Raw genomic sequence first — 14157 nt, 5'->3', positions numbered from 1 at the left:
ATCCTACTACACCAGCTCTGACGCTCGTCAGATGTGGGAGGGCTTGAAAACTATTAGGGACTACAAAGGGAAAACCAGACGCGAGCTGCCCAGTGACGGGAGCCTACCAGACGAGTTAAATGCCTTTTTATGCTCGCTTCGAGGCAAGCAACACTGAAGCATGCACGGGAGCACCAGCTGTTCTAGATGACTGTGTGATAACGCTCTTGGTAGCCAATGTGAGTAAGAACTTTAAACAGGTCAACAGAGGGGCCAGATGGATTACCAGGACGTGTACTCAAAGCATGCGCGGACCAACTGGCAAGTGTCTTCACTGACATTTTCAACCTCTCCATGACCGAGTCTGTAATACTGACACCATAGTGCCCTCGAAGCTCATCACTAAGCTAAGGACCCTGGGACTAAACACCTCCCTTTGCAACTGGATCCTGGACTTCCTGACGGGCCGCCCCCAGGTGGTAATGGTAGGCAACAACACATCTGCCACGCTGATCCTCAACACTGGGGCCCCTCAGGGATGTGTACTTAGTCCCCTCCTGTACTCCCTGTTCACCCACGACGGTGTGGTCAAACATGACTCCAACACCATTAAGTTTACTGACGACACAACAGTGGTAGGCCTAATCACCGACAACGATGAGACAGCCTATAGGGAGGAGGTAAGAAACTTGGCAGTGTGGTGCCAGGACAACAACCTCTCCCTCAATGTGAGCAAGACAAATGAGCTGATTGTGGACTACAGGAAAAGGCGGACCGGACAGGGCCCCATTCACATTGACGGGGCTGTAGTGGAGCGGGTCGAGAGTTTCAAGTTCCTTGGTGTCCACATTACCAACGAACTATCATGGTCCAAAAACACCAAGACAGCCATGAAGAGGGCACGACAACACCTTTTCACCCTCAGGAGACCGAAAAGATTTGGCATGGGTCCCCAGATCCTCAAAAAGTTCTACACCTGCAACATCAAGAGCACCCTGACCGAAAGGCGCTACAGAGGGTAGTGTGTACGGCCCAGTACATCACTGGGGCCAAGCTTCCTGCCATCCAGGACCTATATACGAGGAAAGCCCAAAAAAGTGTCAGAGACTACAGTCACCCAAATCATAGTCTGTTTTCTCTGCTACCGAGCGCCAAGTCTAGGACCAAAAGGCTTCTTAACAGCTTCTACCCCCAAGCCATAAGACTGCTGAACAATTAATCAAATGGCCACTGGACTATTTACATTGACACCCCCCTCCCCACCCCCCATTTGTTTTGTACACTGCTGCTACTCGCTGTTTATTTTCTATGCATAGTCCCTTCACCCCAACCTACATGTACAAATTACCTCGACTAACCTGTACCCCCGAACATTGACCCAGGACCGGTACTCCCTGTATATAGCCCCGTTGTTATTTTGTGTTACTTTTTATTCTTTTTTACTTCAGTTTATTTGGTAAATATGTTCTTAACTCTTCTTGAACTGCACTGTTGGTAAAGGGCTTGTAAGTCAACACTAAGGTCTACACTTGTTGTATTCAGCGCATGTGACAAGTACATTTTGATTTGATTTGAAACCAGACGCTTTGGCGGCTCCATCCCTGGGAAGGATCTCTCTCCTCCACCTCCCACCTCCTACTCTCTCCCACCCCAGAGAGGAAGTTTCAAGAATAGACAGGAGCATGGTTTTTTCTTGTTTTCCTACTCCTTACTCCCATCCACAAATCATTTCCCTCTAACAACTACCATCCCTGCATATATATCTAGTGTCCCTCCTGGACCCTTGCCAGGAAAAAGAGGGGGATAATTAAGTTGAGGGAGTAAAGGACGAGGGTGAAAGAGCAAGAGAGAAATACAGAGGCAAGGAGAAAGGGGAAAAGGAGACGTGTAGTGGAAGTTGAAGGGGAGAGTAACAAGGAGAGCAAGCTGAGGAGGGAGAGAGAGTGCTGAAGAGCAAGAATATTGAAATACGGGATAACAAGAGAGAGATCTACTTACTGTACTAGAAAATGCTGTGCCTGGAAAATACCCAAGGACCACAAGTCAACATTGTATTTAATTTTTTTAACTACGAGAGGAGGAGATAATAAACATCTCTGTAGCACAGGAACACAACAGAGAACAGCCGGTTGGCAAAAAATGGAAAGTTATTTCATCCCTGATGATACACCACAGGGCAATCACACACACTCCTCCTCCATCTCAACTCTTCTTCCACCACTTTGAAAGATGAGCCTCAGTTACATATTTCAGTCAACGCTTAAAGACGACGAAAGTAGTATTCAGCTATATGGAAAGGGGTAGCCTATGCATGCAGCCATTCTGTAGCTGTGTGTGTATACCTATACGTGATTATTATTATTTGTATTCTGCATTAACTGTGTGTGTGTGTGTGTGTGTGTGTGTGTGTGTGCGCTTGCCAACCACAATAGTGTGTCTGTGCGCATAAGTGTGTGTATGCAGTGGGCCACAGCTTATAGTAACCCACACAGACAGTAGCGTCACTTTCCCGCCACACTCTGTGCATCCTTCTGGACTGTCCTGATTTGTGCCAAAATGACCAGTTGCCTTCACCTCCACTCGAGCTGCCCAACCAGCCTCCACCCAACCTTTACACAACCCAGGGACCACACACACACACACTTGTCCTGCTAGTCACACATGTCGCTCTCCCACAATTTACCTCAATGGTCTGAGATCATAGAGCTAGCGTATATAGTTTGCATCTCCCTGAGCCATTGTAAGAAAATGATGACCCATTGAAGGAAAATAACATTTAAGTGTAGTGCCACTTGCTTTAAAGAAACCCTTGGTTTCTTTGGTTCAGAGATAAACTGAATGGTAAACTCCCAGCGATGATATAAAGTACTGTGCCTTCAGAAAGTATTCACACTTTTTCCACATCGTGTTGTGTTACCACTGATCTACACACAATACACCCCACAATGTCAAAGTGGAATTCTGTTTTGAGAAAATGTTACAAATTTATAAAAAATGTAAAGCTGAAATGTCTTGAGTCAATAAGTATTTAACCACTTTGTTTAGGGCAAGCTTAAATACATTCAGGAGTAACAAATGCTAAGGAGTAACAAGTGCTTAACAAGTCACTTAATAAGTTACATGGACTCACTCTGTGTGAAATAATATTGGATAACATGATTTTTGAATGATTACCCCATCTCTGTACCACACACATACGGATATTTGTAAGGTCTCTCAGTCAAGTAGTGAATTTCAAGCACAGATTCAACCACAACGACCAGAGAGGTTTTCCAATGCCTGGTACCCATATATTGTTAGATGGGTAGAAAGAAAGAAAAAAGCAGACACTGAATATCCCTTTGAGCATGGTGAAGTTATTACACTGAACAAAAATATAAAACGCAACAACTTCAAAGATTTTACTAGTTACAGTTCATGTAAGGTAATCTGTCAATTGAATTAAATAAATGAGCATCTAATCTATGGATTTCACACCAGTGGGAATACAAATATGCAATTGTTGGTTACAGATACCTTAGAAAAAGGTAGGGGCGTAGATCAGAAAACCAGTCAGTATCTAGTGTGACCACCATTTGCCTCATGCAGCCCAACACATCTCCTTCACATAGAGTTGATACGGCTGTTGATTGTGGCCTGTGGAATGTTGTTCCACTCCTCTTCAATGCCTGTGCGAAGTTGCTGGACATTGGCAGGAATTGGAACACGCCGTCGTACATGTCAATCCAGAGCATCCCAAACATGCTTAATGGATGACATGCTTGGTGAGTATGCAGGCCATGGAATAATTTTTTGTTTCCAGGAATTGTGTACAGATCCTTGCAATACGGGGCTGTGCATTATTATGCTGAAACATGAGGTGATGGCGCCGGATGAATGGGCCTCAGGATCTCGTCACGGTATCTCTGTGCATTCAAATTGCTATCGATAAAATGCAATTGTTTTCCTTGTCCGTTACTAGCCCATACCATAACCCCACCGCCACGAGTGGGGGACTCTGTTCACAACGTTGACATCAGCAAACCACTCGCACACATTACGCCATACACGCTGTCTGCAATCTGCCTGGTACAGATGAAACCACGATTCATCTGTGAAGAGCACATTACTCCAGCGTGCCTGTGGCCATCGAAGGTGAGCATTTGCCCACTGAAATCGGTTACGACACCAAACTGCAGTCAGGTCAAGACCCTGGTGAGGACGACGAGCATGCAGATGACAGTTTGTGCAGAAATGATTTGGTTGTGCAAACCCACAGTTTCATCAGCTGTCTGGGTAGCTGGTCTCCGATGATACCACAGGTGAAGAAGCCGGATGTGGAGGTAATGGGCTGGCGTGGTTACACGGGGTCTGCGGTTGTGAGGCCGGTGGGATGTACTGCCAAGTTCTCTAAAACAACGTTGAAGTCTGCTTATGGTAGAGCAATTAACATGAAATTATCTCGCAACAGCTCTGGTGGACATTCTTGCAGTCAGCATGACAATTGCATGCTCCAAAACTGCACATATTAGAGTGGCCTTTTATTGTCCCCAGCTGGTGGACAATAAATAAGGTGCACCTGTGTAATAATCATGCTGTTTAATCGGCTTCTTGATATGCCACACTTGTCAGGTGGATAGACCCCAGTCACTACAAAGATACAGGCATCCTTCCCAACAGTTGCCGGAGAGGAAGGAAATTGTGATTTTAAAACAGTTAGTGTTTAATGGCTGTGATAGGAGAAAACTGAGGATGGATCAACAACATTGTAGTTACTTCACAATACTGACCTAAATGACAGAGTGAAAAGAAGTATGTTGGTAGAGAATAAAAATATTCTAAAACATCCATCCTGTTTGCAATAAGGCATTAAAGTAATACTGCACAAAATGTGGCAAAGAAATTAACATTTTATCCTGAATACCAAGCAATATGTTTGGGGCAAATCCAACACATCACGTCACTGAGCATCACTCTTCATATTTTCAAGCATGATAGTGGCTTCATCATGTTATGTTTATGCCCGTCATCGGCAAGGACTAGGGAATTTTTTTTTCAAGATAAAAATAAACAGAATAGAGCTAAGCACAGACAAATCCGAGAGAAAAACCTGGTTCAGTCTGCTTTCCAACCGACACTGGGAGACAAATTAACCTTTCAGCAGCAAAATAACTTAAAACATAAGGCCAAATATACACTGGAGTTGCTTACCAAGACAACAACAAATGTTCCTGGGCGGGCTAGTTACAGTTTTAATCGCCTTGAAAATCTATGGCAAGACTTGAAAATGGCTCCAAGCAATGATCAACAACCAACTTGAGAGAGGTTGAAGAGTTAAAAAAAAAATAATGGGCAAATATTTTGCAATCCAAGTGTGTAAAGCTCTTAGAGGCTTACCCAAAGAGTCTCTCAGCAGCACTCGCTGCCAAAGGTGATGCTAATGTGTATTGACTCAGGGGGTTGAACATGTGTTTTATTTTTCATGAATTAAATATATATTAGTGTTTTATTTTTCATGAATCTAAACTGTGAGGGAACAATAATTGCTTGCTGTTTCATATAGACTTCCTACTTTCTTGTTAGAAAAGGTATAGTGTCTATAGCAGAGGGTCATGGGAACCAGTGAAGGCGTTAGATCCCAGCATGCATTTGGAGGGGCATCAAGGTGTAGGCAGCAAAATAGACTGGGTTGTTCATGGGGGCTGCATGACCCTTCAGCCTTATCTCTACTGTATTGGACACGGCGATCTTGTCTTAGTATTGTGGCTCAGCTTGAAAGGATAAGGACTGTGTGTGTGTGTGTGTGTGTGTGTGTGTGTGTGTGTGTGTGTGTGTGTGTGTGTGTGTGTGTGTGTGTGTGTGTGTGTGTGTGTGTGTGTGTGTGTGTGTGTGTGTGTCAGGGTTGGGCTCAATTAGAATTGAAGGCAGTCAATTCAGGAAATTACAAAATTACGATTTAAAAATCTATTTATTTCAAATGTTTTTACATTTCTGAATGTTAAATTCAAAGAACTTCCTGAATTGACTGCCTTTAATTCTAATTGAGCCCAACCCTGTTTGTGTGTGTGTGTGTGTGTGTGTGTGTGTGTGTGTGTGTGTGTGTGTGTGTGTGTGTGTGTGTGTGTGTGTGTGTGTGTGTGTGTGTGTGTGTATAAGTAATTGAGTCATGCAATTGAGTTTCCATTCATTAAAGGCCCAAAAGGAGTGTGACAATGTCTGTAGCTAGGTTTCCATCCACCTGTTGAAATATTTTCAAGCGATTTATCAAATACTTGCATTCAAATTATATACATTTTACCCGCGGAGGTGTGTTTCCATCAAACTGGCTTGTTGTGGATAAAAAGCTGTGCGTAATGATGTAGTGCACATAAAAAACACTTTTGCCACAGAAAGTCTTGTGATAACAACACATTCGCCCACTCTGGTCCTGGCACATGTGCTCTATCCTACGGCTCGCAGGTACAGTGCAGAGGGTACATGAGATTAGCCTAGCACTGATCATCATGTCTACATCATACAAATTAAGATAAGTATATATAAATATATTCATGGGAAATGAGCATCAAGCTCATCATCGTGCACCTTCTCTAAACTGTGAATGCTTTTCCAAGTCCTAGTAGGAGGACCACACAACACAGTGTCACGTGACTGTAGTTTACTGAGACATTACGGGTATTCTATCAACAATTGCGCAAAAAAAGCATTTACACAGCCATTTGTTGCTTGATCCATTTGACTGGCAAATAATTATCCACCCGTCTAGCGTATTTTGTATTGTCGACATATAGGAAAGTTTACTGACAATCATGCTGATTTCTATTAGGCCTGTCGTGAGAATTTTTTTAAATATACCTAAATATACTTTACTCACATGAAAATGATTGTATTGAAATATATTTTGTGAGTGGTTTAGTGTGTATTTGGGATTATATGAGTGTTTTTCTGTACAATAAAGTGAAATTGCAGATTCATGTAAACTTACCCGGATCTTTATGGTCCGTGTTTTCCCACCACAGTTATTTTTCAGGAGCATTTTCTGAGGGGAACCAAGGAGAAAGACTGATTTAGCAAACATACCTCTAGGGACCAACTTCATCCCTCAGCATACTAACATTGACTCATTTCAAAACACCACTGAATAATAATAATGCATTTATTTGTATAAAACATTTCATACAAAGAATGCAGTTTAAACTTCACAACTAGGGGGGATGTTTATTCCTCAAAGAGCAGCCAGTGTGTTTCATGAGTGAGAAGTAAATGAATGTTTGTTGATGTCACAGCAACAGACCATTGTGGGTCAATTAAGAATTATAATCAGGAAAGTGACTGGAGTGCAGCTGCTGCTAAACCAAACAAGCCAGTCAATGAAGCTTATGTTACATCCTGTCAAAGACTCCTTCCCAGTCCACCCAAAAGAACCATTCTTGTAAGTGACAGAGGCCCTTTACAATCGAGGAATTGTCTGGAGGGAGGCAGGAGACTGGTGCTTTTGAAGAGGAACGGGGCTCTTTGGAAGAGGGGAGTAGAATGGAAACGCAAGACTCCTGCTGTTGTGGAATGAGGGAGAGTTGGTTTGGATACCCCGTTAACAACAATGTGAGTACAGTCCGTTTAGTAGTTGAAAGTATGGTGACTATCATTAAATAGCCCTTAAAATGTGCTCTGTGTCACCCCTGAAACCTTATATGCATTTCTGTCATTTGAGGACAACAAAGAATATTCAGATTTTTTTCAATGTGCATTTCTGACAGACCGATCATTTGTGGCACGCAAACGGTTTGCGATGACAATCGTTTCCTACACTTCTTTCACAAATCAGGCAACATTTTTAAGAACCCAATTCATACAGTCCAACTTTACCACATTCTTGACAGGATAAGGCTTTTTTACCTCCCATGCACATGCCAGCAAGTTCAGGAGTGGGAGCAGACCTGGGGCAATGTGGGTAGGCTTCTATTTGAATAGATCCATTGAATAGCCACCATCACAAATAAACCCAATTATTCATTTGTTTACGCAGGTCCTTAGATCCATTTTCAAAATAATAGAATAGTATGTTTTGAGTTTAATTACGTCACTGGTCTATGCAGCCTATATGATACATGGCTGCGCCATGCAAATTAAATCAATAATTCCTTATTTTATTCATTAAACAGACAAGACACACATATTTCATAGTAAGAATATAATGGAATATAACAGAATAAAATACAAATCATATTCCTACACAACACACAAAACAGTGATATTTTGAAACAGAGCCCACGCCCATGTTTTTTTATCCACTTCCCAGTCGACACGGTGGGTTCGGGCCTATTCCGTTTGAGACTCGGGGGACTCGGCATCGACTCGGACTCGGGGGGCTTCATACGGGCCGAGCTCTTCCCGAGTTAGGCAGAATCATATTACTCTGGCTTCCGGCTAATGGTACTCGGGCCGAGTCTACTTCAGCATATCTGGCCCCTTCGGCCAATCCTGGCTTAATATAATGGCATTTGCAATTTTTAGGCATACAGTATGCTGGTGGCCACGTTAATTATAGGATGACTTGGGATACATGATCCACGACAGACAGCACATTTCAGTGGCATAGGCTACAGCCTATTTATCTATGGTAGGCCTATCTGTAAACATCCTGACAAAATACGCCATATGAGTGGCCTAATGTAATTTTCTGGACCTTGTAAACTGTCAAAAATAAACCCATAACTGATCCAAATGGTTGGATGTAATCAGGGCTTTATTGTGTCATGAAACACAAACAGACATTTGAGTGGTTATTAAAATGAGCCTTTCATCACTGCAGTTTACAGCCGAGAAAATACTTGTGTCCTAACAATAAATTACAATAATTGTGTCCTAACAATAAATTACTTATTGCACTGTGTTGTAGCCTAGGAGGTATAATTCATTGTATTTTCTAAAAACGTAGGCCTATCAATAGTGGAGCGTGCCCAGCAACCTCAGAGCACAGCCTAGAGGAACACATAGGCCTATATCTTCCATTTGATAATCTGCTACCTAGGGTAAAGCAGTGGTGGAGTCTACAATCATGCATGTTGAATTATTGCAATAGCCTATTAAACTGTTACAAAATTAGTCTGTGGCCTATTAAAACAGCTAAATAAATAACGAACAATGAATGTCGTGTTTGTCGGTTCGATTCCCGGGACCACGAACGGAAAATGAATGCATGCATACTGTTGCTTTGGATAAAAGCGTCTGCGTAATGTCACATTTATTATTTTTGCGCACCTCATATTTGTGTGACATTGAAAAATATCCTGCATGGAACTTTTGACAGTAGCAATGGGCTGCCTGAGCATTCTGAGAAGACAGAAGAAAATAAAACAGCGTATCTGAACCGGATACCTTATGAATTGCTGAGCAAATAGCAGCATTCAGTGCCTTGCGAAAGTATTCGGCCCCCTTGAACTTTGCGACCTTTTGCCACATTTCAGGCTTCAAACATAAAGATATAAAACTGTATTTTGTTGTGAAGAATCAACAACAAGTGGGACACAATCATGAAGTGGAACGACATTTATTGGATATTTCAAACTTTTTTAACAAATCAAAAACTGAAAAACTGGGCGTGCAAAATTATTCAGCCCCCTTAAGTTAATACTTTGTAGCGCCACCTTTTGCTGCGATTACAGCTGTAAGTCGCTTGGGGTATGTCTCTATCAGTTTTGCACATCGAGAGACTGAAATTTTTTCCCATTCCTCCTTGCAAAACAGCTCGAGCTCAGTGAGGTTGGATGGAGAGCATTTGTGAATAGCAGTTTTCAGTTCTTTCCACAGATTCTCGATTGGATTCAGGTCTGGACTTTGACTTGGCCATTCTAACACATGGATATGTTTATTTTTTAACCATTCCATTGTAGATTTTGCTTTATGTTTTGGATCATTGTCTTGTTGGAAGACAAATCTCCGTCCCAGTCTCAGGTCTTTTGCAGACTCCATCAGGTTTTCTTCCAGAATGGTCCTGTATTTGGCTTCATCCATCTTCCCATCAATTTTAACCATCTTCCCTGTCCCTGCTGAAGAAAAGCAGGCCCAAACCATGATGCTGCCACCACCATGTTTGACAGTGGGGATGGTGTGTTCAGCTGTGTTGCTTTTACGCCAAACATAACGTTTTGCATTGTTGCCAAAAAGTTAAATTTTGCTTTCATCTGACCAGAGCACCTTCTTCCATGTTTGGTGTGTCTCCCAGGTGGCTTGTTGCAAACTTTAAACAACACTTTTTATGGATATCTTTAAGAAATGGCTTTCTTCTTGCCACTCTTCCATAAAGGCCAGATTTGTGCAATATACGACTGATTGTTGTCGTATGGACAGTCTCCCACCTCAGCTGTAGATCTCTGCAGTTCATCCAGAGTGATCATGGGCCTCTTGGCTGCATCTCTGATCAGTCTTCTCCTTGTATGAGCTGAAAGTTTAGAGGGACGGCCAGGTCTTGGTAGATTTGCAGTGGTCTGATACTCCTTCCATTTCAATATTATCGCTTGCACAGTGCTCCTTGGGATGTTTAAAGCTTGGGAAATCTTTTTGTATCCAAATCCGGCTTTAAACTTCTTCACAACAGTATCTCGGACCTGCCTGGTGTGTTCCTTGTTCTTCATGATGCTCTCTGCGCTTTTAACGGACCTCTGAGACTATCACAGTGCAGGTGCATTTATACGGAGACTTGATTACACACAGGTGGATTGTATTTATCATCATTAGTCATTTAGGTCAACATTGGATCATTCAGAGATCCTCACTGAACTTCTGGAGAGAGTTTGCTGCACTGGAAGTAAAGGGGCTGAATAATTTTGCACGCCCAATTTTTCAGTTTTTGATTTGTTAAAAAAAGTTTGAAATATCCAATAAATGTCGTTCCACTTCATGATTGTGTCCCACTTGTTGTTGATTCTTCACAAAAAAATACAGTTTTATATCTTTATGTTTGAAGCCTGAAATGTGGCAAAAGGTCGCAAAGTTCAAGGGGGCCGAATACTTTCGCAAGGCACTGTATATCAGAACATCCCAGTATTCATACCTAAATCCTTTCATAAACAACTGGACTCAATTATCAACCCTTTCATCTGGGATTATAAAACACACAGGATAGGTAAAAAACACCTCTGTAAATCCAAGATGGAAGGAGGATTGTCTCTCCCAAATTGTATATTTTATTACTGGGTCGCTAACCTCCGCGTTGTTACGTTTCTGTTGGATGACGTACTTCCGGCATCCAGCTGGCTTAGTATGGAGCGTGAGGAGTGTCACCCCTTCTCTATTGGCGCTGTGATCTTGTCGCCTGTCAATCTGGAGATGTCACTTTATTGTAACAATCCTATTATACATAACACAGTCCGAATCTGGAAGCAAATTAAAGTCCACTTTGAGCTTAGACCAATGTCATTCATGCTCCCTGTCGCCAGGAATCCCTCCTTTGCCCCTTCTAACCTTGATAACACCTTTGAGCGATGGGGTGAGTTGGGGATAAGTACCATAGGGGATTTATACATAGAAGGGACCTTTGCTTCCTTTGAGTTGCTGAGGGAAACTTATAATCTTCCCAGAAGTAATTTTTTCAGATACCTACAAATTAGAGACTACGTTAGAAAACACCTCCCAACATTTGGGAATGCTAAACCTTCCATGTTTGACGGATGCATAAAAATATGTCCCACCTCAGATAAACTGATATCGCGTCTATATGATGCTTTTCAATCTGTTAGCACACCTTCTACAGATGCCATCAAGGCAAAATGGGAGGAAGAACTAGGGACTGACATCTCGGTGGCAGACTGGGAAGAGAGCTTGGAGTATATCCACACATGCTCCATTAATTCCAGACATCATCTCATACAATTCAAGGCATTACACAGATTACACTATTCCAAAACTAAACTGCATAGGATATTTCCTGACACATCCCCTACATGTGATAAATGTCAGGCTGCGCAGGGTACACTACTCCACTGCTTTGCCCTATGCTCTAGCTTGCATGGTTATTGGTGTGAAATTTTTGGGATCCTCTCTGAAGTTTTGGAGACTTCAACAGATCCAGACCCGCTTCTGATAATCCTGGGAGTATCTGAGTCCCTAAACGGATTAACCAACCCCCAAAAACAACTCATCTCGTACGGTCTCATCTCGGCAAAAAAACTAATCTTGTTGTTTTGGAAAAGGAGGGAAGCGCCCTCTACCAAATTATGGCTCAGTGAATTGGCAAACACTGTACACTTAGAAAGAATTAGATATATTCTGAACAATAAATTATCAACATTTGATCAAATCTGGCAGCCTTTCCTCTCCTACATGGACGAGTCGGCGCTGTGAATTTGTACTTATTAACGCACTCTCAATTGTAATATTTTAATCTACCTTTGGGCAGCATGTGCTGGCCCTGCCACCCGAGCAGTTGGGAGGGGGGGGGGGGGGGTTGGTGGAATAAGGGGGGGGGCATCTTCCCTCTTTCTTTCTACGTGTCCTTGTTTTGTATGTCGTGTTTTGTATTATTTGTTCTGCACCCAGAACTCTGGGTCTTGTTGTTCCTATATGCTCTTTTATGTTTAGATAAGAATTGTATACCTGTCTTGTATACACCATTATTGTGTGTGTTTAATAACAAATATTTGAAACAAGAAAGAGCAAGTGTAAAGGAATATGGGGGAAATAATTTGATGCATTTTATAAATCTTCCAAATATAAATACTACCAAAAATAAATGACTGAAACCAAACAGTTCACCTAAAAATATTTTGAAAGAGGAAGCAAAGTACTTTAAGCATATGTTTTTGTTTCAGTCTCTTCCATCTCCACTGACCGTAGTTAACTGTAAGGATATTTTTTCTGTTAATAATGTAAAATTAACAGCTATACAGAAAGACTCATGTGAAGGCAAAATTACAGAGGAGGAGCATGCAATTAAAGCCTTTAAGTCTGGGAAAACTCCAGGGCTGGGTGGCATACCAAACCTTTTTTGATGTACTCAGAGGCCCGTAAGTAGCATGCTTTAACCACTCCTATAAAAATGGTAGATTATACTCAACAAGAAGGTCTGATTTCATTATTATTGAAACAGGACCCAAGTGGTAAATATAAAGATCCAGTCCATTACAAAAATTGGAGGGCCCCTTAGACTTCAGTGTTATGCTGCAATTTCTTTTGCAAAATGCATAGCGCATAGAATTAATAAAGTATTGTTGGATATTATTAATCCTAATCAGACAGGTTTTTTTTACATGGACGATTTTTTTGGAGATAATATAAGTACTGGAAACAATAGAACACTATGAAAAATCTGGGAAACCAGGCCTTGTATTCATAGCTGAATTTGAAAAGGCTTTTGATAAAGTACGACTGGAATTTACATATAAATGCCAGGAATATTTCAATTTTGGAGAATCTCTTATACAATGGGCTAAAGTTATGTATAGTAACCCTAGGTGAAAAATAGTAAATAATGTCAACTAATCAGGAAGTTTTAAACTGTCCAGAGGAGTAAAACAAGGTTGTCCACTATTGGCATATCTATTTATTATGGCCATTGAAATTCAAATCAGATTCAACAATAATATCAAGGGGCTAGAAATCCAGGGCTTAAAAACAAAGGTGTCACTGTACGCTAATGATTCATGTACTTTTAAATCCACAATTTGGATCCCTCCACAGCCTCATAAAGGATCTAGATAATTTTTCTAATCTCTCTGGATTACAACCATTACATATTGGATCACAAAAAAAATACAACTTTTATATTACCGTGTAGTTTAGCAATAAAGTGGTCTGACGGTGAAGTGGACATACTCAGTATTCATATCCCAAAAGAAAGAAATGATCTCACCACGATATATATGATCAGCAAAAAAAATATGGTTTTGCTACCATTTAACGGAAAAATCACCATGATTAACTCTTTAGTCATATCCCAGTTTGCTTATGGCCTAGCGACGTGTGTTTTAACATTTATGAGCAAAAAATATTACATTTTATTTGGAATGGTAAGACAGACAAAATTAAACGGGCCTATTTATATAATGATTATGAATTCGGAGGGCAGAACTTATTAAAACATTAGACCTCTCACTAAAGTATTCAGTCATACCAAAGCTATATACTTAAATCCAAACTGGTTATCTAGCAGATTAGTAAGAATGTCTCACCCCATGTTCAAGGATGGCCTTTTCCCCTTTATTC

At 41.3% G+C, this 14157-nt stretch overlaps 1 protein-coding gene across 2 annotated transcripts in view; it reads right to left on the bottom strand.

Annotated features, from left to right (window-relative positions):
* The window catches only part of LOC139383392 (uncharacterized), a 54223-nt gene that overhangs the window by 9599 nt on the left and 30467 nt on the right, over window positions 1-14157 (bottom strand). For both annotated transcript variants that reach the window (XR_011628731.1, XM_071127917.1), the window contains exon 4: window positions 6941-6994. Coding sequence is in view for 1 of the 2 variants with exons in the window: in XM_071127917.1 (XP_070984018.1) it covers window positions 6941-6994 (54 nt within the window). In the remaining variant the exon portion in view is untranslated. The remainder of the gene's footprint in view (window positions 1-6940; window positions 6995-14157) is intronic.

The sequence above is a fragment of the Oncorhynchus clarkii genome, chromosome 25 (assembly GCF_045791955.1).
Source record: "Oncorhynchus clarkii lewisi isolate Uvic-CL-2024 chromosome 25, UVic_Ocla_1.0, whole genome shotgun sequence".
In the NCBI taxonomy this organism is placed as follows: Eukaryota; Metazoa; Chordata; class Actinopteri; order Salmoniformes; family Salmonidae; genus Oncorhynchus; species Oncorhynchus clarkii.
The sequence above is the reverse complement of the archived record's forward strand: the minus strand, read 5'-3'. Positions and strand labels throughout refer to the sequence as shown.